At 44.7% G+C, this 26,540-nt stretch overlaps 1 protein-coding gene across 1 annotated transcript in view; it reads left to right on the top strand.

Moving 5' to 3' along the window:
- TTC6 (tetratricopeptide repeat domain 6) overlaps positions 1 to 26,540 on the top strand; it is a 114,974-nt gene that overhangs the window by 3,630 nt on the left and 84,804 nt on the right. Inside the window, exons 2-4 of the mRNA XM_063440471.1 lie at positions 20,260 to 21,333; positions 22,989 to 23,066; positions 23,524 to 23,709. Coding sequence (XP_063296541.1) covers positions 20,275 to 21,333; positions 22,989 to 23,066; positions 23,524 to 23,709 — 1,323 coding nt within the window. The 5' untranslated portion in view covers positions 20,260 to 20,274. The remainder of the gene's footprint in view (positions 1 to 20,259; positions 21,334 to 22,988; positions 23,067 to 23,523; positions 23,710 to 26,540) is intronic.

Here is a 26,540-nt window from a genome sequence, read left to right as displayed (position 1 = left end):
CATACACATGCAACTTTGGTCAGAGAATGTTTAAAAACTGACACTTAGTCTCTATGGTCTTCAGTGTTTCAGTGCAGGATCGGAGCAGGAAATACTATAGAGATGAACTATCTATTTTCAAACAATGTCTGATGTATATGGCTGGAGGACCCTGTCCTGGGGTTTCTGGATACCAAGGATACCTAGGGTGGGATTGTCTATTGGCATTTCCCTGGCATTAAAAAAAGAAGAAAAAAAAACTTGCTCCACATTTTGCATCTCTGGGCATCCCCCTCACCCCTGACTCCGTTAAGCCTCCTTGTGTTTCGGCCACTTACTTGGTCCAAGATTATTTCCTTAGTGAGCTCATGCAGGGCTGGGACTACTGCAGGGCCCACATAAAAAGAAAGCTCTCTCTCTTCTTGGGTCGGTGGGGAGGTAAAAGAGCTCACCGACAGAGCCAGTGCACCCTAATTTACAAATGAAAGCAAGTGTATTAATAACGATAATGTAATAATAGCTGGTGCTGAAAGGGTTCTATTTACAGGACATACATTTATTTTTATTATTTCTACTTCCTTTAAGTGACTCATTTTAGGGAAGGAGGAAAATAAAAACCCTTTTACCTTACTTTGGTCATTGTAAGATAAGAGCCTTGATTAGATCTCATTTAATGCAGGAAATTAGGCAAGAACCTTGCATTCCACAGCAGTCATGTCAGAGGATTTGATTGTGTCATAGAAACACTATCGGCTGCAGACTCACAAGTGCATGTTACCATTAACGCTCTAGATCGGTGAAGAAAACAAGACTTTGTAACGCATGAGTGCAGGTATAGAGAGGAGCACAGAACGTTTTTAGAGTTAAAAGCAATGACTCACTTACTCTCGGTTCTGTATAATGTCATATGGGAATTCCTATTTGGATAATATTAACTTTATAAAATAAGATTACTTTTGTTAATAAAACTGCCACCAAGTGTATAAACATAATATAACCGGGAGGCTGGGATTATACAATCTGATCATTAAGGTGCAGTGGAGAGCTCTGGTTATATCATTTGTGCAAAAGATATGCACAAAGGTGCTGGTAATCCTTAGCTTTTTTTTTTTTAAATTCTTTATTTTGGCAGTCAACACGGTATAGACAAAATACATTCGATAAGGCATATGATTACAGTTAACAATTCGCTAGCATTTGGCAAGTGATCGATGTTGACTGCAATATTTTATTATTTAAAGTGGTGTGGCTTGCTAACGCCATAATCCTGCCTCGGGTGGTGGTTGTAGTAGGTGTGAGTGTTAAGGTCAGGTATGGCTGTGTGTCGTCAGAGGATGAGACGTGTTGTGGTGTATGTCAAGAGCGGACTGGATGCTGTGAGATTACAGCTCCCCATATTGGAGTGGGTGTATGTGGTTACTCGCATGGAGCTGAGGGGGGTAGGTGGTCCTTAATGAGCTAGTGTTCCCGGTCTTGGCCCATAGAGGCCTGGGAGGTGGTGTCGATGCGCATGTTTTCCCAATGTCGGTGTCCTGCGTGGTATATAGTATGTCGTCTAGGTGGTGTGTGAAACATAAACATACGAGTGTGTCATATAAACAATGGTACACTAGAACAGTGTAATCCTTAGCTTTTGAGGATAGCACACTTGATATACGAGTCTAACATATAGAGGCTACTGAGTTCAATGTAAAAGTTGCCCAAGTGATAAGTTCACTCATGTGACCAGACCGAGTAGGAATAACCTCTGATCTACCTCCTGTCTCAAGGAGAAGCCCCTGAAAGACAGAGCTGGAGCTCCAGGCGACGACAGGGGCCCACTGAGTCCATGTCTAACCCTGGCCCTAGGCAGCTGCCTATGCTGCCTCAATTGGTAATCTGGCTTTGAGTAAGAACAATAAAGATGCGAAAATCTCTGCCTGAAAAGGTGGTTTTATCTGCACAGATTTTAAAATCAAGGCTGGAGGAATTCTTACAAAAACACATTATGAAGGTTTAATATGTGAGGTAACAGCATTTTGATCTCAGGACAGATTTGAATTGAATTCTGGGGCTGAGAAAGAATTTTGTTCTGGTTTTGCTGCAAAATAGCTTTAACTTTTTTTTTTAATTTTCCTTTTGCCTTCTTTTGGATCAACAGCAGAAACAGATGTAAGAAAGACTGAACATGATGGGCACAAGTCTTTTTTTCAGCATAAATGCACTGATTGGCCACAACGTTAAAATCACCTGCCTAATATTATGCACATCCCCCTCGTGCTGCCAAAACTGTTTTGATGCGTCAAAGTGTGGACTGGACAAGATCTCTGACCGTGTCCTGTTGTACCTGGCACCAAGACATTGGCAGCAGATCCTGTAAGTGCTGCAAGTTGCGGGGTGGGGCCTCCATGGATCCCACAAATGCTCATTTGGATTGCGATCTGGGGAATATGGGGATCACAGATGTGCCCAAAAGGCAGAGCCCCAGATGTTGTAGAATTACAGCTTTCATGATGCTTTGCTTGACTTTGGAATTTCTTTAGAAAGGCAAAGCTTAATGGAAGCTGTAGTTTTAAAACATCTGGGGATCTTCCTTTTGGGCACCCCCGCTTTATCATGTTCTTCACACAATTTCTGGCCAATTTTTGCAGTGTGGCAGGGTGCATTATCCTGCTGCCATGTTTTCCACAGGTAAATGATGCACACACACACCAAGCCACCTGATCGAAAACAAAATGTTACTAATCAGACCAGGCAACTTTCTTCAATTGTTCCTTTGTCCAGTTGTGATGCTCACATCCCCATTGAAGGTGCTTTCGGTCATCATTGAACATCTAACTGGTCTGCAACTAAGTGGCAAACTGCGATGTACCATGTGTTCTGACATCTTTCTATCATGGCAAGCATTACTCTTTTCAGCAATTTGAGCTACAATATCAATCTGCATGATCAGACCAGATGAGCTAGACTTTGTTCCCCATGTGCATCAATGAGCCTTGAGTACCCATAACCCTGACACCAGTTCGCCGGCTCATATGATGCTCTTAATCATGTGAGTGCATATACTATATATTACTATAACTACCTATATTTCTATTACGTACTATACTATATATTGCTCCTGTGTTCTGTTCTATATTCCATGTATATATATATATATATATATATTGTTGAGCATCCATACCTCTTAAAGAAGTGCAACTACCAACTAACTGTGAAACACTAACCACTGCATTCCGGGTACACTCAACAAGACTTGCCGTTTTGGAGATGCTCTGAGTCGTCTAGCCATAACTATTTGGCCCTTGTCAAAGTCAGATCTCAGAAACTCAGATCTTTTGGCCATTTTTCCTACTTCCAACACATGGAATTCAAGAATTGTCTGTTCACTTGCTGCCTAATATATCCTATCCCTTGACAGTTGCTATTGTATCTATATTATCAATGTTATTCACTTTACCTGTCAGTGGTTTTAGTGTTGGGAATGATCAGTGTAACTATGAACACAAATGAATTCTGGAAGCTGTTTGGCAATATGCATAACTCTCATTTGTGCTGTGAAATCAGTTAGTCATAGATGGGATCCCAAAGGAACCATCAGTTATCCTCGTCGTGTGAAATCAGTTAATCATGTTGTTTCCTTTGGGATCCCAGTAATTAATTATACATCAGGAGTATATGCATTCTACATGGCTACCTAGCAGAAGCTTAAAACTCTGCTTAACAGCCTGCAGAATTCATATACGTAGTGGTCTGCCAGGTGCCAGCATAGGCATGCGCAAATGGAGTGCTTGATGTACCCAAGTACACCATAAAGCTGTGGCAATCTCTCCATCCTGTGCTACATTTAGGTCTCTGACAGCATTTTTACAATAGTTTGGGTTGCTTGTAGCTTTTGCATGTCTGGTCATCACTAGAGCAAATTTTTATTTTTTTGTATCTTGTGTTAAGTTTGTTTTGGCTTTTAAACAGAAAATGGTACTTGCCTAACGAGCACCCAAAAATTATTCCAGTTATCTGGTGCTTTTACCAATCAGGCGACGGATAGGAGTCACCAGCCGTTAGCATTACGGTCCAGTTTGTACTTACCTTTTGCGAAACCCATGGGATCACATTCCACGCAGCAGGACCTGGTTCTGAAATCAGAAACATTACAGACATGCTCACCAGAGACTCTCCAGTACAGAGATCTGAGATGGTGCCGCAAGACAGAGCCATTACCACAAGGCCTACATACTCTCGTGACCTGATGGATAATCTACCATCACATAGTAGCCGGCTTGGTGATTATGCGAAAGGCCAGACTCCTGTAAATTAAGGTAATATTAAAGCATTAGTGTGAGATATTTGGCAATTATTTACTACTGACTTGATTTTGAGGGAAGTTGATAAAGTAGGGACCTGTGTGTGGGCAACTAAAGAGGACTGTGTAGGTCTCCGTATTAGGCATGATGCTTTGGAGTCCATTGCCAAGTCCTTCCAGTTGACTCACTAATAATTGTCCACCAAAGTGAGTCTAATAGAGGACCTGGATAGGTGTACTTGTTTGGACGGCATGTTCCAAGGTTTCCTATGGCACGGAAGGATGCACCTCAAGACCTATCCTGTCCTACAATTAGTTATAAAGTGACTTTCGTAGCCGCCATTAGAAAGCAAACCTCACTTACTTCTTTCGCGATGTTACCTGAACCAATTTAACTGGCAGCATTCTTGTAAACCGCTCACCCCTCTTCTGAAAAAACAAGGAATCTTCTATTACTGGGGATAAATAACATGCTTATTGTGGCACATGATGGCTCTTATTCCTAATTTTGGGAATGAACTGAAGTGGGGTCTTCCATCAAGGCCCTATGTGCGTGACCACCAAGTGCTGATACTCCAAGACACACCCAGGGGTGCTCTACCCATAATTGGGATGTGAAGATGACCCATTTTATCCCTTACAATGCTCTGATAACCACCTCTGTTGGAGGCTCATAGACTCTCAACAAATAGGGTTCACATGTTTTTATCTTACTGTATCTGATTATGTTATTTATAGTTCTGTTGCTTAACATGGCACATTCAATATGCTATCATAGGCACTTTATTAGTCTTGGATGCTGAGTCCTTACTCCTTAGACTTATTCAATATTTAGTAGTAATAATTATGCTGCACAACATCTGCAGCCTATTTTTCTAATATATATTTTTTACTATAGTTTATTTTGAAGGGTTACTACAACACTTTTGAGAGGAGGGTGAGCTTTCTGTGTAATATGCCCTATTGGGCATTGTGGAGAAGGCCCCCCTCTCCCCTTGCTGAAAAAAAAAAAATTTTTTTTACTCACCGTGAATCCAACACTTGGTGAAACTTACAGACCCCCTCCTGATGTCGCTGGCGCCACATACCGTCCAGTCACAGACTTCTCATAGAGTGTTGCATGGAGAGAGGCGGGAGGGATCACCCACAGGGAGGGAGAGGAGAGCTAGCTTCCCCTTGCAAGCGTTCTGCCTACAAGGGGAAGATGTTCATGTCTGCTGGGCGCGCTGACAACAATTTATGCACAGAATTGACATTGCTACCCGGAACATAGTTTTGGGCTGCCAATGTTACGTGTGATGGTGGTGTAACTTGTCCCCAGCACACAATTAACAATATCTCAGTATGTGCAGTGTTTCAAGTTGAAACACTCTACCAAAAAACAAAACAAGTGCTTATAAGAGGGAAAAACATAGTTTAAATATATATATCACCATACAATAAAAAATATATAATTAAAAGTGATAATAATAATGATCCAATAATCTAATAAAGTGAAATAAATCCTTCTAGTAGAGACTACCAATTTGAGGTTAGCACACACTGCAAATACTGACTGCTAGCACCATGACCATTTCAAATCACTGAAGTGGTCATGGTGGTTGGAGTAACCCTTTGAGTAAGAACATATGACAGTCAACACCCTACGTCACAGTGTCACAGTGTCCATCTTATCGTACCACAGTGTCCATCTTATCGTACCACAGTGTCCATCTTATCGTACACGTTTTTTAGTTTAATTCACAGACGTCATGTGTTATTTGTGAATTAGCAGTCTTGTCTTGTCTTATCCTACCCTTCAGGGTAATGGCATAGCTGACTAATTTGCTTTTGTTTCTTTTTACTAAAGGAGAGGTAATGATATAGTTGGTGAAATGTTGTACTATCTCACCTTTGTTGTGGTTTATATCAGCATTATTTATAATATATGCTTTGCACAATTACCTCAATTAAACAAAAACTGATTAACAAAAAATAAAAATAATCATCCAGTTAGAAGAGTTAGACTTTCTGGATGTATATCCACTGGATGGGTGCACATCCTAAAATAATGAGTGTAAACCTGTAACAGACAGTGAGGGTGTGAGGTGGTCCCTGTGGGGCAGCCAGCAGGAAGCTCACAGTGAAGGTGTTATCACAGGCTGCACACTGGTGGGCGTTGCTAAGAAACGTAGGGTGGAACAGTTAGCACACTCGCTGTTTGTCTGTTGCTTTGACGACGGAACTCCGAGACATTCTAAAGCGTGTTCTTAGGTTGCTAGGTAACGGCGTTTGGTTTGTGCTGGTCTGGTTCGGTGCGGCCTGGAACCGGAATCACGGAGATAAGTGGGTCTCGGGGGGCATTTTCTAATCCCATTAATGTCACACTGATGGGGGTGAGCGTGGTGATTAATCTGGGTTCAGTATCGTTTTATTCCCCACTACATGTGTATTTCTTGAAAGTGTCAGCTTCGGTACTCTAAAACCCTTTCAGTAGTACGGAACAGGAGAGCAGTGAATTAAATCATTGCACAATCTCCTGTCTCCTTTACCAGGAGCTGTGTTTAGGCTGCTTAGCTGCAAAACTTATTATTATTATTATTTTTTTAATTAAATAAAACCTAATAAGATTGAACATGGAGCTCTGATTAAATTGGGATGATGGCTATTTTCTCTCATAATAAAGTAATGAAGTACTCTTTTGATGTGAAGAATAGTAGTGGTAATTCACACATTATAAAGACAAAATGTATTACAGTATGAGTTCTGTCTGTGATGTGTATCAAACAAAAATAGAGGCACAGGAAGTAAAGGGCAAAAGAAATGGGATAGACAGAACAGATATTTATAAATACAATATTTTACCAGGAAGGATACATTGGCTTTCTCCAATGTCCTGAGTAAACAAGGTGAAGATCTCTATTTTGACCCCTATTTTGAGTCAAAGTTCCTCTGTGTCTTTCTATCTTACTGTCCCTGTTTTCCATAGCCCCATACTGTTGTTGTGTCTGTGTCTATAACAGAGTTCCCCAACAACGTGTCTTTACAATACAATAGACAATGCAATACAAAATACAATATATGCATTTAGAAATCAGTATGTGTAAATTAGATACATTGTTATTGTTTTAAATTACATTTTAGTTGCCTAAATGGTTAATAGTAGGTCACCTTAAATTTCTCTGAACAGCCATAGCCCCTCTCATACCCCTAAAGTGAAAGTGTCAGTCTTTGTTCATTTATAATATTATTATAAATGTATACTATTCATATTAACTGAACACGCTCTAAGTTAATACAATTCTGTGAAAATCAATAGATTTCCCCACAGTCTGGTTAATCAGATATTTACTAAATACAAATCTGGGGTTAATTTGGTGCACACCCCCAGTTCACAAAAATAGTTCCTGCTAAAAAAAAATATAAAAATCAGCAAATTGATCCAAATCCCAAAGAATACACTTTGGTTTCCAATATTTATTAACACTGAACGATTATATATGTTCCAATAGGAGGTACCTGAGGTGCACCTAGGGGCATTTGGTATCCATAGTGGAATTGTCTGTTGGCAACTTACTCTACAGAATTTGAATTTATTTTAGTGTTGCTCTGAGAACCTCAAGCGGCCCATGTACCTTCAAATCCTTGTCAGACACAAACAGCTTGTAGTGTGAATGAGCATTACCCTGAGAGAGGGTAAGCATGTTCGTCTGCCTGGTTTGTCAATGTAACTTTGATTGAGCAGCATGTGAGTGTAGAGAGGGAGCGTTTTGACATTGTCATGTTCCTGTCCCCACCACTCACTCAGAGCACTGCATGGAAGCTGGAGGTTCATTGACAGACTCCCCATAGGAGTATGCAGAACGTCTGCCCCCTATTCCACTCAGCCACACTACAGCAAAGGGACAATGTGAGGAGAGTGGGTGTGCTCTGTGTGTCTCTCTCCGGCTGTCACCCAGGGTAGAGGTCCCTACCGTTAGCATGGTACTGGGAGGCACAGTACAAAATAAATTCATCTTTTTTTCCCCAGGTAAAACTATAGAAATCCACAATATATTCCTACTGGCCCTGCAGCAGCCAGCGGGCAAATCATTATAATATAGATCAATTTAAACAAACAGCTGAGCGACCCAGAGAGGCAGTCTCTCTTCAGTTTTTACAACATAAGTTGTGATGTGAGAGTTAATGATACAGGAAGTGTGGAAGGTGCCCGACTGTTTCAATGTATTTCATTTATTTATTGATTGATTGCATATTTACCAGATATTGATCTTCCCTAGTGATCCCTGAGCCTTTGCAGACAATTGTTGGGCAAGTCGGACTGATTAAAATAAGTTCCACATCATCTCAAAGCGTTTTACTAAATTATAATGAGGAAACCTGCGCGTTTCCACGATTTAACCATATGCTTCTCTTCTTTCTGTATCGCCATAAAAATCTTGAATAAAAAATAAATTTACAAAAAATAAAAATAAGTTCCAAATAGCCAATGTGGTAAATTACGGAGGATAGTAAGTCCAGTCAGTGACCATTTTAATTTCTATAATCTTCTGAACTGACCTGATTTCTACTGAATGATTTTCTCCAAGCTAGCCAGAGTAGAGGGTTATTTACCAAACAGTGATTTAAAAAAAGTGAATTAATACGCTAGGAGTGAGCGGTGGAGCAGCACTTTAATGACCTGGGTGATATCACTCATGCACCCTCCGGCATCTACTGAGAAATGCCACGTGCCCGCACGGTCCGTAGTGTCATATTATTTACATGGTGCCCTCTGAGAGTTCTAGAACAGCCATGCATTCAGCAGGGTGCCTGACTGTTGCTCTTTCAAATTCCTGATTTTGATGTTTCTGTCCCTCCGTCTCCCAGTTTAATTCCCTGGTGTCCCACATCCTGGGGCATCAGGAAACTGTCCTCATGCAGCATGGTCATTAGACACACTTGCAATAGGAGCATTTCGTGAGCGCTTCAGCAGCACTCTCTGCATGGGCCTACAAGACCCACTAACAGGCTGTCTGTCAACCTGGCGTCAAGCAAGTACACTTCCCAAGCAGGTCAACCCATTGTGGATCTTCCTTAACATCCACCGCTTTGCCAAGATGGTCAGGTGTAGGAAAAATACATTAAAAGCAAAGTTGTCCCTATTCTGTCTTTTGTTTTAAAGAGAAATAGATTTAAAAATAAAGAAAAGAAGAACAGATTGTGAAATACGAAAAGAACACACTAGTAGAATGGTAAGTTTGAGGTGGCAGAGACAATTTAAGATAAACTGATAGTCACGGCAAGATTTGGAAGACCTAAAAAAATCGCAAATATAACTGCTCAAAGACTGTCGAGGAACGCAAAACAAAACAATTTCACTTGCATTCAAGTTATATGCAGCAATATCTGAGCAAATGTGATTTGCATGGTAGGGTCAGCAGTAGGAAACATTACCTGTGATCTTTTCACAAAACTAAACCTATGCAATATGACACTTACAGGGCAATTTGCTAAAACGAAAATTCAAAGCGAATTCAAGGAGAATTTCAATATTAGGCCAGACTAAAAACATAGCTGACTTAGAAACTTTGTACAACGCGGCAATTTTGGCCTTAAATTTGAAATTTACTTTGGATTTTCTATCCGGTTTATTTGCTAAAATGAGAATTCCGAAGTATATTGGAAACAGGAGCCTGTGATTTAAAGAAAACAACACATTGAAAAGATTTAAACATGGGAATGGGCTTATTCTTTCGGGCTGTGTTGCTGCCAGTGGCACAAGCAGTATTGTGATCGTAGAATGATGGATGGATTGTACTAAATATCAATAAATCCTAGCTAATCCTACCTTTGCATTTTTACTTCATCAGAAGATAATGTTCCACAGTCAGTGAAAAAACCTAAGCTGAAAAGGGGTTGGATTTGTGAACGCGACAAAACCAAAACTCTGTACTCAAAAATCAACCATGAACTACTTCACGAAAGATTAAGGCTTTAGAATGGCATTCACAGTCCGCAGACCTAATTATTGTAGAAAATCTCTGTGTGGATCACAGACATACAGTGCATAGGAAATAAAACCGTAAGTGTGAAAAGAGCAAAAAGTTATTTAATTTTTTTGTGTCCGTTCAATTTGCAAATAAATAGTAATTGTGGGTTAAAGTAAGCAGAGTCAACAAAATATGCTGTCATTGGAATGCAGCCTTAGCACTTCTACATATCTCACAGACACCGATCGCGGGATACAAGAAATCGATCCTACGCCACTTACTCAACGCAGCTAAAGCCCTGATACCTATATATTGGAAACAAATGGAGATACCTGGAGCGGAGGAGTGGATACGCAGAGTGGAGGACATTCAAGGGGCGGAGGCGATGCAAGCATCCCTGCTTGGCAGAGGGGACAGACACGCAGAGATGTGGCGACGGTGGTACGCGTTTGTGCCTAGGGACCGATAAGGCGGTAGGGGGAAGAGCCCACGGGGGGGGGGGATATCGGACCCTTGAGGCGAGACCCTCACTTCCCCTATACTTCGATTATCTGGTTTCCTTCTTTTTTTTTCTCTTTTTTTCATTAGGGGAAGGAAAGGGAAGGGAAACAAAAAAAAAGGAAGAGGCTGGGGGGCTACTAGGCCTAGCCACATGTCACACAGAAATGGAAACCCTTCTTCTCCTCTTCTCCTCCCCTTTTACCCTCAGCTCACCTACCTATAATTCACACCCTTCTCTCTTTACACACATACGCATAATACAGAGACACACTCTCGCTCCGGTCTAGCCTAATTGGGGCGAGGGGAAGATAACACGTCACAAAGCTACCACTTCAACCGCACCTCATGGACTAATCACCAGATGAGACAAAAGTATACACAATCATATAGAACAAATGGTGTCAAGGTAGCTCAGACAACTGAAACGTTGAACCATACCGCAGATATCGCAGGGAGGTATACGACACACTGACTTGCGGGTACTTGAAGTGGCACCCATAGCCATTACTACAAGCTAACTGACAGATCTCATGGGCAGTCATGCCTCTTATGTTTTTTTTTTTTTTTAGTCAATCTTTATTTTAAGTTTTTCAGAAACAAACAAGACATAAAGTAAGGTTCAAGGGATACGATTTACACAAACATCGAGAACATAGTTTAGGATACACCCTCGTTTCCCGGTAGGGCCTATTCCAACATATAATACAATTGTGGGGGGTGACCCCAGTCGTCATTACATCGTCCTTACATTTACATGGTTAGTATATGTCCCAATCGAGGCAGCATAACCAAGTGAGTTAGCAGAGGTGTCGGGTGGGAGTGTCAGCCTGGGACTACGGACAGCAGTGTAGGTGTCTCTCCAAGTTACCTATTCATCTGTCTTCCCATCCGTCATCCCTGAATTACACCCTTCTGTCCTCCGTCTTTATTTATTTCCTCTACTGAGGGGGGGGTAGTAGTCAGTCCGTAATTGGTGTGACCTCATTGTGTTTGCTAAGTGCACCTTTGGGTAGCAAGCATTAGTCAGCAGCATTGGAACATGTGTTCCGTTTGGGTTCTCAGTCAACCTTCCCCCCTTCGTTGCCAGTGGTGTGGACCGTAGGGTCTGAGCTTGTTAGTCGCCTGTGGGATGCGTCAGTCTTGGCGGCTTGGGTAGTCGGTGGTGGTCAGCAGACAGTCTGTGACTTGTAAGGGTCTAGGATTCCTTATGCCTCACTGCCAGTGCCAATGGCCCTCGTGTCCCTCGTACAGATAGCCCTTTAGTCCCTGTTGTCCTCAATTAATTGTTCTCCCCGGATCATGGTGTTTGTCCATGGTTCGGAGCTGATCTGTAGGGCCTAAGTGCGGCCCAGCCCCAACTTTTGCGAGGTGACATGTAAGAGGCGACAGCCTCGACTTAGTATGCCTTAAGCCTGTACCTTGCTCGAGGGAGCGGTGTGTTCAGGGGGAAAGGAGAAGGGAGGGGTCGAGGTGGTCAGGGTGGGAGGGTGGTGGTGTGGCAGAGAGGGGGAAGGGGAGGGAGGGGAAGGCTCGTTCGCCGACTAGGTCGGGGCCCCCCGCATTCCTCCGGACCATCCAGCCGGGCACCCCTCCGGGGCCCAAGAAGGCTCCCCAGGGTTTGACCCCCCGTCACGTTCCCTGCTCCGATCTCACTCCGGGAGTCCGTGTTGATGTTTATTGTGGTCTATTTGATATATACGTTATCCAGGGCATCCAAACATGCATGTATCTTTCTGTGGTGCCATTGAGAGCGGCGGTTAGCTGTTCCATTGCATGTATTTCTTCAACCCTGTCCATCCAGTGTTGCAGGGTGGGAATCTGTGTGGTGCGCCATCGTGTCGGGATAAGCGTCTTGGCAGCGTTCAGGAGGTGTTTGGTTAGAGTCTTTTTATATATCGAGATGGGTAGCGGTGTATGGTGAAGCAGCATCTGAAGTGGTTGCAGGGGGATAACTGTGCCCGTGATATGTTCGATCTGGGTGTGTACCTGTTGCCAGTACGGGGTTATCTTTTGGCACGTCCACCATATGTGGAGAGCTGTGCCTACTTCCTTGTTGCATCGCCAACAGGTCGGCGATGAGTCCGGGATCATCCGTTGTATTCTCGCTGGGGTTCTATACCAGTTGGTTAATAGTTTATAGTTGAGTTCCTGTTGTTTGGAGCTAATAGAGCTTTGATGAGTCAAGATGTGAATGTTCGTCCACTGGGGGGTCGTCAATGTTACCCCTGTGGTTTCCTCCCAGCGTACGATGTGTTTCAAAGGTGCATGTTGTGTGGAGGATATCAGCATCGCATATATGGTCGAGATCCCTCTGCATAGATGTTGCCGCTTCGTGCATAGTTTCTCAAACTCTGTGAGGGGTCTATGGAGAAGGCGTTTCCCTGGGAGGGCCTGATAGAACGATTTAACTTGGAAGTATCTGAATCTTTCAATCCCCGTTGGTGCCCTATCGGTGATCAGGTCCGGCAGTTGTTTTAGCGCGTCGGTCGTGCACCACTGCTGCATGTATGCCCATTCCGCGTCCCCAAAAACCTCTACGTCGCGTGGAGATAGTCCCCCTGCCAAGTCCGGATTGTGTGTGATCGGTGTCAGCGGTCCCGGGGTCGTTGTCCACGCCAGTTTAGTCCTTATCGAGTACCATACTCGCAAGGTCGCACCGATAAGTGGGTGCTTGCGGGTTCTTACCGAGGTTAATGGGCCACTCAGCCATATTGCTGCTGGCAGTGAGCCTCCCATCTGGAGCCGTTCCATGTGTATCCATTGTTTCCGTGTGCGGGTGGCGTGCCAATCAACAATTCTATGGATGTGTGTGGCTCTATAATAGTCCAGGAGTGATGGGAGTCCCACTCCGCCCTGCGCTTTTGGTAGTCGCAGTTGCGATCTTTTCAGTCTTGGTGCCTTGGAGAGCCAGACAAACTTGGAGATGGCCGTGTCCAAGGTCCTGAAATAGGTCCGTGGTATAGAGATGGGTATAGTCTGAAATAGATATAACAGACGGGGCAGGAGGTTCATTTTTATCGCGTTCATTCTCCCGAACCACGATACGCATAAACCAGCCCATCTGGCTAAATCCGAGCCCAGTTTCTGCTGTATAGGGGCGAAATTGTGAGTGAATAGCCGTGAGAGGTCTGCAGGTAGCCAGATGCCAAGGTATGACAGCTTTTCCTGACACCATGTGAAGGCATATTGTGATTTAAGTTGGGTAGTCATCGTATCGCCCGTTGTTATGGGGAGAGCCTCCGATTTGTCCGTGTTTAATTTTAGATTCGATATTTGTCCATATTCCTCAAAGGCCCTCAGGAGACTTGGCAGGGAGACCAGTGGTTCGCTAATAAAGAACAGCATATCATCAGCATATGCCGCCACTTTGTGTTCCTGCCCTTGCAGTGCAAACCCCCGTATGCCCCCATCCCGTCTGACCGCCCCCAGGAAGGGTTCCAGGGAGAGGGCAAACAGAAGGGGGGACAGCGGGCATCCCTGTCTCGTTCCGTTGCGTATGTGCACTGGGTCTGAGAGTGCGCCGTTCACCCTGATCCTAGCAGATGGTATCGTGTATAAGGCGGAGACCCACGCCAGGATGTGAGGGCCGAAGCCCATTGTCTGTAGTGTCGCTAGCATATAGTGCCAGTCTACCCGGTCAAAGGCCTTCTCCGCGTCTGTTGAGAGGAGAAGGACCTTCTGTGACGACTGTTTTGAGGCGTGTATGATATTCAAGGCTCGGATGGTGTTGTCCCTGGCCTCTCGACCTGGGACAAACCCAACCTGGTCCGGACATATCAGCTCCGGCAGAACCCAGCTTATGCGCGTTGCTATGACCTTCGTGAATAGTTTCAGGTCAGCGTTCAGTAGTGATATCGGCCTGTAGCTGGCACAGTTGGTCGGGTCCTTGCCTTCCTTTGGGATTACCGTAATCGTGGCCGCTAGGGAATCCCTAGGGAGCGTACCCCCCTCCAAGAGGGAGTTGAGACCCGTCAGGAGCTTGGGCATGAGTATGTCTCCGAGCACTTTAAAATACCGCACCGGTAGGCCATCGGGTCCCGGTGCCTTATTCGTCTTGGAGCCTTTCAGCGCTGCCTGGAGTTCCTCTATTGTGATGGGGGTTTCCAGTGTGGCTGTTTCTTCTCGGGTGAGGGTCCTCTCTACATGTCGTTGTAGGTATTCCGCTATGCGTGTGTCCTGGAGGCATCGGGCGTCAGGGGTGTCAACCCCCGGTAGGTTGTACAGGTCGTTGTAGAACCCTTGGAAGGCGCTCAGAATTTTATCCGGTATTTGGGTGGTCGTCTGGTCTCTATTCTTAATTTTTGTGATCTGGCACATTCTGCGCCTCTTCTGTAGGACTCTAGCAAGTAAACGGCCGCATTTGTTCGAATACTCGTAGAAAAAGCGCTGGGACTTGCGTATCGTGTACTGAAGTTTGCGTTGGAGAATGTCCCTCAGTGCCCTTCTCGCATCTAGGAGGGATTTGTAGTCCGCGTCGGTCTGGGAGGCCTTATGTGTGGCTTCCAGGGTCGCTATCTGTGCCGTTAACTCGGCCACTCGCAGGCGTTGTTGTTTTTGTCTGTGGGTGCATAATTTGATGAGGTGTCCCCGGATGACACATTTGTGTGTTTCCCACACCGTCATGGCTGATGTCTCTGGGGTTTCATTTTCTCCAAAGAAGGTTGTTAGGGCCGTTCGGAGTTCCGCGACTACCGGTGCGTCATTGAGGATCGATTCGTTCAACCTCCATTGACGGTCCCTCGGTCGAAATAGTGGGGACTCGAGTGTAGCCGAGACAGGCGAGTGGTCGGACCAGGTCATTGGCATAATCTCTGCTGTTATCAGCTTAGGCAGAAACTCCTGGGATACCAGTATGTAGTCCAGTCTGCTATACGAGCGATGCACCGTGGAAAAATAGGTAAAGTCCTTGTCTGCAGGGTGCATCACTCTCCAGCAATCCACGAGTCCGGAGCCCCCGAGGGCTCTTCGAATGGTCTGCAGACTTTGGCGTGTGAGGGAGCTGACGCCTCTGGAGGTGTCGCTCCTCGGTTCCAGAGCCACATTCAGATCCCCTGCAACCACCAGGAATCCCTCTCTGAATCTCTCCAACTTAGTCAGTGTCTGTCGGACGAACCTGCCTTGGCGGGTGTTCGGGGCATATACGCTTGCGAAGGTATACGAGCAGCCAGCTATTGTGCCTTTTACGAATAGATAGCGTCCCATGTTGTCGGCAAGGGTGTCTGCACAGTCAAATGGTATCGTGTTTGCGAACAGAATTGCTACTCCTGCCTTCTTGGCTGTCTGGTGGTTCGCGAAAAAACCCACCGGGTATCGTGAGTCTCTTAGCGTTGGGTTTTCCGTGCCTTTGAAATGAGTCTCCTGGAGAAAGGCGACTGACACCCTGTCGGCCCACAGGGTTCGCAGCAGATGGGATCTCCGCTCGGGAGCGTTCAGGCCCCGGGCGTTACACGTCCAGACGTGCAGAGGGGCGGGCGTAAACCCCGACCCCATGGTCCCGAGCCTACTTAGGAAGGGGAGTGGGTTAGGGATAGATGCAGGGGGGGGGAGGAGGGGGGAGGTATGTCAGGCCCAAAACAGACCTGTATGATTCGGCACCTGTGGCGGGGGTGTCGCGTGCGACGCCCAAGAGGTGCGTCCCACGCCCCCCCCGTCAACCTTTGAGTGACGCCTGTCTATGGGGATCCGGTCCCTTGGAGCACAGTTGCAGGCAATTGACACTATACCAAAAAGAGCGTGGTCAAAAACTATTAGCAAGTGCTATTCACAATTCCCCTGTCTGCGGGGTTACAGTAATAAGTAGAAATATAAACCAACTATCGCACACCCCCCTGGCCAGCGGTGGCTTGGCTTAACGGGAGGCATAAGGTTCCGAACAGAGAGGTGCTGTTTTGTATGTTAGCGGTGAGTGAATGTGAGCGGTTGGCATGGGGTTGGGTCCCTAGACTCCCGGGGGCATCTATCGATCTCGGGGGGGGAGGTAAGTTCACCGGGTGGGGTCGGGCGCGTCTGGAATATTCTAGGCACGTATGCATCTTGTCCCTGGGCTACTCCGTTGGGGTAAGGGGAGGCGCATGCCTTCTGCGTCACGTAGTTGTGGTGGGTCCTAGGGGGCCTGGGTGTACGGGACATTGTCTCTCAGCTAGTGACTATAGATCCCTGATTCTCACTACAGTCTCCCGTCCCCAAATACATATGTGTGTCTACTGTGGCCCGTCGGGTCCCCCTCATGCTCTATGGCCCTTTCTGGTAACAGTTATTCGTCCCATGTGTGGGTCTCCCGGTCTAGGGCAGCAAGTCGTATTGACAAATATCATGCATTAGGTCCTCAACGATCAGTATACATTCCCTCCCCACTCTCTTGTACATCATAATATCACATAACATTTCTGACAGTGCATACACTTTTTTCTTTTTTCGGACCCTTCTGGGGCATATGTCTCTAGGAGCCATCTTGGGCCAGTCCCTTCCCCCTGGACTGTATCGATGCTATGCCTTATGAGAGGAGTGGCGGCACATCAATCACATTGACAATAGGGGCCCCGCTCGGGCCTATACCAGAAAACATATTAAGCTGCTGTTTCGCTATCGGGGTTGTAGTAGGTCAGCAGAGGTGTCCACCCCAGGCAATATTATCCCTTCGTCCCCCCACCCAAATCCCCCATCTAGGGGTTGCATGTGTTGGCCACCCAACTTGTGTCCACCGTGCCCTGTGATGACAGTTCAGGTTAGTAACCCGCCAGTCTCCTGGTTCCCAGTGTCCCTTCCGGAGATGGGGGAGCTATCAGCGGCATTAGATACCCTCGTCCCTCTCCCTCCCCAAGTGTCCAGTCCCCCCCCTGTTGCCTTGTGATCCCCATTGTCTATGAGTGTATATGTCCCCAGGTGTGTTCAGGACTCACCAACTCCCCGACCAATCGACCTCTCCTTGGGGCCTACTCTTCCGGGCCCTCCGGGCCCCCTCGCCGACGTGGTGGAGGATTGTTGCCGGGTAGAGATGCCTGTGGGAGCAGCGGTGCCAGAGGGTCTCGTCGTGTTGCCACAGCTTCTTCCAGTATCCAGTTCCTTACTCTAACGGGTGGTAGGCCTAAAGTCCGTAGCATACGTGGGATATCTTCCGGCCAGCGGGCCGTGAGCCATGTATTACCGTGTTTCACTTGGAGGCTGAATGGGAAGCCCCATCGGTACGGTATGCGTTTATCACGGAGGGTACTTGTCACCGGTCTCAGGGCCCTCCTAGCGTCTAGTGTGAGGCCGGATAAGTCCTGAAAGAGTGAGACTTCGACCCCACGGAATCTGATGGGGGTCTGCTCTCGTGCAGCGGCCATTATTTGTTCTTTCACTCCCTGAGAGGTTAGGCAGCATATTACATCTCTGGGGTTGCCATCCTGTCGTAGAGGGCCCAGTGCTCTGTGTGCCCTCTCTACACGGAGTGTTTCAGGGGCCTGGTCCCGCAATATCTGTTGAAATAAGGCAATTAGCGTTTCCTGGAGCTGAGCTGCGTCCGCTTCTGGCAGGCCCCTAATCCGGATGTTATTACGCCGGCTCCTGTTCTCCAGATCTTCCACTTGCCTGCGGAGCGTTAGGAGCATGTTGCCCTGTCTTGTAACCGCCACCTCTGTTGCCCTGTGGTGTTCATCACAGCCCTGGGCTGCTGTCTCTATTTCATCTACTCTTTGCTCGAGCGCAGTCAGGTCAGAGCGCATTTCGGCGAGCTCGCCACGCATTGCGGCTCGGATTTCCTGCACTAGGGTGCCAGTGTCTGCCTTGGTGAGCATGCTGGCAGAGATGTGTGCCAGTTCAGCCCTGATCTGGGCTAGCTCACTACCCTGTGCGACTTCTGTGCGGGGCTCTCCCTCGTTTTCCGTGGTTGGAGAGGCGGGCGCCATTTTGTGCTCACCATGCTGTTTTCGCGTGTCGGGCGGTGTAGCGACGAAATCGTCCATCGGGCCCGTGTGTCTTCTCGGTGAGTCTGTTCCCGCTGTCTCTGCTGTTAGCTGTCTCTTATTGCGGACCATTTTCTCCCGTTTTTGTGGCTAATTTTCGCTGTTTTGGCGGCCAGGGGTGCGGAGCTCTTTCAGTGTGTGTCCTGCACCATGCTCGTCCAGGCCACGCCCCAACCCTGCCTCTTATGTTAAGCCATACACACGACAAGGAGAGCTCGCGGTGCAACCCCTATGCTACACATGTGTGTACTGAGTGGACACGGAGAGAGTTTTGTGCAAGATAATCTATAGTTATAGTGGAATTAAGATTGTTCACACCGCTTTGATTTGAGAAGATTACTGTTCATTACTGATATTGAATGTCTTGCTCGTTGTTCACCTGAATACATTATAGCAGGTACAAACAGGTCGTGTGTGACCTTAACCTGCTTATGATTGCACTGAACTGTGCTGCCCTTTCCCTATATAACTCAATAAAAACAGATTTACAAAATAAATAAATAAATATGCTGTCATGTCACGGATGCCCAAATGTTTACATTCAACAGCAGGTTACCCAGCTGTCCTGCTTTGGTGGTACGCATGTTGGCGGTTGTGTTCCGCCATCCTGATTTTGTTCCCTGTAGGCCCGTACCATATCACCGTCTCAAAGTTTAAAGCCTGTGAGGGCTCCTGCAAGGAACTCCTCAGGCAAGGGGTCTGGGCGAACTGCAGGAGTCATATAGACTATTGATTTTGGGTTGATGGTCTGGTGGGAGGATTCATTTATCTTCTTTTGTATATATTTGGATGGGTGTATAAGGACATTATGCATTAAAAAGGGTATAATCTGTTTTTTTTTTTTATATGTGTCCTTCCAATAAATATTTAGCATTTAGTAGTGCTGCTCTGTTTGTTTCTGTTATTTGTATTCCCTTGTCACTGTCCAACAAACTCTTTAGTTCCTATACATTGAAGACAATCGTTACAACTTTCTTTCAATTTAAAATCGATCCTAGTGTGGTACAAATTGATAAGATAATGAGATATATACATATATAAATACAGAATTAATCAATATTTTATAGGAAAACGCTTCACCTTATTAAGTGCAGGAATTGATGACTGAGGTGTAACATTTTAACCTATTGGTCTGTTCCTATCAAGTTGCTGTCCTGTGTTTTTTAAGTACCAATACAGAATATAGCTGGACCTATTTATGTGCCTCATTTAGCATATTGTGAAGCCGTAGTGCTTAGTTTTATGAAATTCTGCTGTCTGTTTGTTAAGAATATTTCATGGGGAAAAAGGAACATCCGTCTTCGGTATAGAAGCTATTAGAAATCATTGACAAACAATGAAATAAGATTGACCTGCTAAATCGAGAAACCTGTGACTGGAATTAATGTGGGATAAATCAGATTATCCCATCAGGGCGAATTTCTCCGAGATGATAAGCAGTAACGGCAAGGAAAATTAGATTTAACAGTGCATTAAATTGCGTATTTAAGAAGCATCTACTGGTAGATTACTTCCAAATACCGAGTCACGCTTTTGAAAACGAAATGCAGTGCTGGTAGGAAAAAAAGCAAAAAACTAATGTGCTTGTTAATTTATTATACAGGCAACGATAAAGGAGATGTCAGACAGAAGGGGACATTTGCATTTTAGACTCAATTATGCTGAAGAGTTCAGACTCAAAAAGGACTTTGAAAGATTGCTAAAACGTCCCCAAAGAGATTCGAGACCAGCCATAACGGAATCCAGGCCTGGTAGTGATTTGGCTTCTTCTCGGTGTGATCGCCTTGATTCTGCTCATAGTCTAAGGTCTGGCATTATAAATGATATCTCAGGCCTCACTTGCAAATCTCCAGATACTGTTAAAAGTCCTGACCACATAGATCAGAATCCTAATTTGAGAGGAAGGCCAATATTGCAAAATGTAAGAACATTACCTCAAAATACTGTAGAAGAATACAGAGACTACAGAGAGCCTCAGCATGACCCTTTTCATACTAACCTTGAAAGAGTAACATTGGACAGCCATCCAAAAATGCCAGCTATTGCATCAGTAGCTGGAACAACCAAGTGTGTGTCAGTGTTTGTACGTCCAGAACCTCCTGCAAAGCCCAGGTCTTGTGTTCCCCAAATACCCTCCAGGCCACGTATTTCTAAAAAGCCCCCAGCAGGTAAGAAGGAGAAAGAGATTTCCAAACCAACAAGTAATGTGTACCCAAACCGCAAGAAACCCGTGAATGCAAAAACTCACCGCACGTCTTCACCAGACAGTAATATTAGTAGTTCTTCCACTGATTCCGATTCAGAGGACAGTGATTATTCTAAAAGTAGAAAAAAAAGCCGTAAAAAACAGAAGAAAAGAGTATTAAAAGAAGAGGACACGTTATATGCAAAAGAGAAATTCATAGCGGAAGAAATTGTTCCTTCTGATGTCCAGAGTTCTGGCACACAGATTTCCGAGACAACCGAATCACTGTCACATGATGGACAAGGTAGTAAAATAATAGACACCCCCCCAGAACTGAGAATTCCTCTGACACCTCCTGTGAAGGCCAAAGCTAGATCAGTGGATGAAATTATAGCATCTCTAAGGTCTCCCCAAACATATACTGCATCTGATCTCAAGATAAAGCAACTAATGGAGAGTGTACTAGGTCTACCCTATGACATTACAGTTAAGGTAAGTACGCATAACTTGAAATGCCATGATTATAACGACTATTGAATAAGGTAATATTGTATATGAACGCATTTGTGAAAATAGTTCTTTCATTCTTTTATATCCCTATTCTAAAAGAAGCTTAGTTTTCTTAATAAATCTACCCTTTTCTACACCGGGACACCTGACACACGCTACAAACAAACACAGGGAATAGGCAGGGGGAGCCCTGGGATGTAGGACAGAGACACAGAGGGTGAAATATAGGACTGTAACACCTCCATACCCCCTAGATCCTCCAAAGGAGGCGCAGTAAGCCTTAGCGAATTAGACAACTAGGGGTCATGCAAAATGAAGTCCAACCACCAACGCACGTAAATACCCAGCCACATAACCCCTGATGTGTACGTTTAGATGGGGGTAGCAGCATGAAGGATGTATTTACTTACCTTAATGTGTTGTTTAAATGATATTCTATTTCTACTTTCTGTACCACTTAATACTTTGAAAAATATTCTAAGAAACAAAGATTGACAAAAAAAATAAATCTACCCTTTTAAACATTCCCCTACAATCTACATCTATTTGCATGTCCGCTCTACGTTTTTTATCCTCCTTTTATTTAAATCTACTCTTCTTCCTATTCTTATTTCAATATCCTATATATATATTCAGGCTGTTCCAACCCAAGATTCTGTCTTTTGCATTTTCATCTTAGAATAGCACTGTGAATATTTCTGGTATAGGGGATGACAAACATTTTAAAGCTTTAACAATTCAGCCATTTATCATTAATACTGGGCACACAGAAATGGCTCGTAGGATTCTGTATCTTGGCTTGGCTTCGTAAATGTAGATTTAGGAAGCGGCTTATCCATGTCTGCTGCCAACACACTGGTGGCTGACTAGGCCAATGCGGGACAGGCAGATCCGGTCGCCGCCACAGCAAGGGAAAATTATTATATATATATATGTCATGGTGTCTTTTTCTTGATTATTAATAAAACCCAAGAAAACCGCAAAAAGGGTCATATAGTGGGCACAAGAAGAATCCTTCTACAAGTTAGTCCAGGCTTTTACAGGGTCGTAGGGAGCCCAAACACGTATTTTCATTATTCATTTTCTCATGCTGTTATTATAATTTTGATAATCTGCCATGTAGTTGCTTTTAATATAAAGGGGGAGACACATTGGTTTGAAAAATGATGTGTTTATTGCCTGCTGGCCTTCTCCATGTAGATAAGCTATTTTTTATCTCTGGTCTCTGCCACAGGTAACACGCATAGTGAATACTGCTGCACTTTAGCAGATTTACAATTCAGATTTGAAAAAAAAATCCACAACAGAAAAAATATGTCTAAGCGATCTTAGAGAGCTGTGAATCTGTGTGTCCTCAAGTAGCTTCATTCATGAAAAAACATGAATAAATCTACTTGGCAAACTAATATATCATGTCACGGCTGGCATGCTTCTTTGACCTCTTGATAAATAATATAATTAACTCCTTCGTAATGACATTTTCAACTCTATTACGTTTCAGTTCTTTTTGTTACCTTTTGGCTGAATTCAGTAAATTAAAATTATATATGGTCTTCCATCATAAAGTTTGGAATATTCATAATATCTAATGGTGCATATTGTTAATGAGTGTTATGAAAATGAACTCACCTTTTCAGGAAGTTGCAGAAGAGGATGTACAAGAGACGCAGGATTCAAAGGAGCTTCCATCGACCGAGTTTCTCCCTCCAGAACAGGTACCCTGGCAAATCAAGGCAGATTGTGTAAACTAAATCACTACAGGAGCGTCATTTAAACCCTTTGGTAGCTTTAAATTGGTAATTAAATCAGGGCATTGTTCTGTATAAGGTGACGTGATGTGATAGGTTTAAATGCAGATAGATTCATTGTGGTGTATGTATGTAGATCTTTAACTGGAAGACCAAAATAACATTATCCCACCAGCTGTTATTAGACTGCAATACACAAAATTGTCAGTGATTTTCTATAGAAGGCTATAGAATGGCCAAACCATGTTATCGAAATATGTTTTCTCTGTCTGACAAAGATTTTAATATAAAATGTGCTGTTTAAATGTGAATAAGTTGAGTCCTTGATATGGTAATAACCTGAAGCTGTACATGGAGAGAGATGGACAGTTTGACAGTTTATGTAACTAATTCGTAACAACACTTAAAATACATTTGCTTGTAGGTTTCAAGCCTGGATGTTCCACAGGCCAGTGACACTGTGTCTAGAGAGATCACTTCTATCGAAATCACCTGTGAAGCACCATTCTCGGATATTGATACCTCAATCCAAGACAAATCCATCTCTGCTGTTGAAGAATCTGTAATGACAGAACTGGAAGCAAAATACATCCTGGAAACACCATCACAGGTAAGCAGTCCGAGTCTTAGTTTTACACTTTTTAAAAAAAAAATATTTTTAAAGTTTTTAAAAGATTTAATTGATATTTGTTTTGTATAAGCAAGCTAGGGCATGTCTAAGCATAAGAAAAACAAAACTTATAGGTCTTTAAAATATTTAGGACGTGTGGATATGTAATGGTTAGAAAAGAAAACACTTGGGGTGCTGAAATACAGTTAGAGACATCATACAAATCAGTGAGCTAATCCAATGCCAGCCTGACCGGGTTTGCCACATATGAGAGAGGAGAGTCCCATAGTCCCCAGCAAGTCTCTCCTCTAGCCCCAGACCCCTCTGTCACGATTACTATATGACCCAACACGCAGAACTATGTAATACACGATGAACAAGGATAACGTATACCAGGCTTTAGAATGGCTGAACTTAACGTAAATAAAGAATGGTCAAAATACAAGTCGAGGTCAGGGACACAGAAAGAGACACAATGAAGAAACAAGCCAAAAGTCTAGGACACCAGAAATACGGGGAAGTCAAAATACAAGCCAAAGTCAAATACCAAAAAGAACTAGAATTAGGAACGCACTCTCTGTTAACCAACTAGTGGAAACCACGACAGGGCACTGACCAAATGCTCCTAAGCCTATGATTGGTTGTACATAGCCATTGACCCAAAAATGTGCGTGTGCGTCGTTTGCGGGACGTTACACGCACGTCGGTGCAGTCTTTTTTGAGGACGGAGACGGGGCATACATTGCTTGGGACCATTCATTAGAATGCCACACCGGTTGGGGATCGCTCCACAAGGGTGCTGAATGGCAAGCTGATTTGCCTCAGGTAAGTTCTTATTATTTTTAACAGCTTGATCGCAACGATCGGATGCAGCCACGCTGTATGGAGGCGAGGGGGATGTGACACCCTCTCACAGCTCCAGCCGTGTCTTGCAAACAGAGCTGAATGCCAGAAAACTACTCCGCTCAGCAACTGCTTATTCAGTCCATGTGCCTTCCCAGGAAGTGAGCCATGCAAGGGATACCGCCCCCGTATGGATCACGGTCCAGGTGAGTGGCGGTCCGGGAGCCAAACTTCTGGCAGCGTGGTCTCTCCCTCTGCTGCTTCTTTGGTGCTGGAGACATACTGCTGCGTGAAGCAGGTTAAGCTTGGTGGAGCAGTCCCTTAGCTGTGGGTGAGTGTGACGCGGGTCTTTGGTTTCTGGATGACAGCAGCACAGGATAGTACCTGCTTGATCGGAAGAGGGGAGGCAAGGCTATGAACAAACCCTTCGGTAGGAAAGCAGTCTGCTGCGTACTCTGGACCGTTTACAGTCCAAACTAAGGTAGTTTAAACAATTTTGAAGCTCAAATTGGCACGAGCTGCTAGTAAACACGTCTGGCCATTTTGAGTCAGGCCATATTTGTAGATTACAACAAGAATAAAATCTGGATATATTATTAAAAATATATGTTCTAAATTACATATCTTACATCACATTTTGCTCTCAGGATTCCATATATTTTGCCTTGTGCGCTAATCTGTAAAAATGTGTTTTTTTTGAGGGAATCTCACTCGTATGACTTATTAAATGATTTTAGCCTTGAGTAGGTTGAATTAAATTGTCAACATATTATCAAGTATTCTTATTTCATGTCTTTTAAGGAAAAAATAACTGAAAACCAAGGATGTGAAGTAGGAAGCAGCTATATTGGCTGGTTGTCTGACATGCACTGCAGGCTTGTTTTCAGAAAATTTGAAATATTGCCATTACTCAGAAAAGGGCACTGCTCTACAATGTCTGGAAAAGGGCATAGCATAGAGATGTAGTAGATTCGGGATAGGCACATGTGTCTAATACATTGGTTCACACTGATTTAGAATGCACACCAAACAATTTAGACATAGAGAGTAAAAGTATAACATGCTTGTGACGGAGTTCCCTGTACCCCGGCTGGGTACCTCGTTCAAGCTCGCTTCCTAGCTCTCCACCAGGACACTAGCCGCCTCAGCTTGGCTGAGGTCTCTCCGTAGCTTCCCACCCTGGAACAGGGTCCTGGGTACAGCTCCAAGTCATTAAACTCTCCTGCAGAGAGTATGGCTGCATAGCCGGTTCACCCAAACACTAGCCTCAGTGAAAGGTGAAAATTAACTGGTTTATTCAGGCAGGGCACACAGCCCACAGCATGGGGTCTCTATTGTTCAGTTCAATTCCAGAGAAGGGAAAGTGACAAACCAGGGGCACAGAGGGAAAGCTGCTAATGGCGGCTGGGCAGGGTATATCCCGAATGGGGTCTCTGACTAGGACAATAGTCGGTGGGCAGGAGGCCAGCTTCCACACTCCTCCAGGAGTTTGTGGCAAACGTCTGTGGAAAAGAGCGTTTGTCACAATGCTTAACTATGCAGTGTACTGATGTCATAGCCCCAGTTAATCACTACGTTGCTGGCGGATGTGGATCTTTCTCAAAAACTCTATGGAAAGCTTGTCAATAATGATAGCAGCTCCGTCCTGACATGCGGCGTCCGCCATTTTATGCGAGGTGCTGAGATGCATTCGGTCAAACACTGGGACCCCAAGGGTGTTGACCGGGATCAACCGAGCCGGTCCAGTGGGAGCGAACGGGGCACTGAACAAATAAAATTGGGTCTTGAGGTGCTTCAGGCCCGGAGGTCAGCTGCCTCTTACGCCCTTTGCGTCCCTCACTACATGTGCTGTTAAAACAGCCAGTAATACAGTCTGTAGTGTCCGTATGGTGGATCAGCCTAGTGAGAGTTGCAGTATAACTTAGTGTAGCTTGTTTTGATAGCTAATATGGGCGATTATTTCCCTAATAGTAGCATTGACAAGGAGC

The sequence above is a fragment of the Pelobates fuscus genome, chromosome 13 (genome assembly GCF_036172605.1).
Source record: "Pelobates fuscus isolate aPelFus1 chromosome 13, aPelFus1.pri, whole genome shotgun sequence".
Taxonomy (NCBI): domain Eukaryota; kingdom Metazoa; phylum Chordata; class Amphibia; order Anura; family Pelobatidae; genus Pelobates; species Pelobates fuscus.
This window is presented reverse-complemented; position numbering and strand designations above follow the sequence as displayed.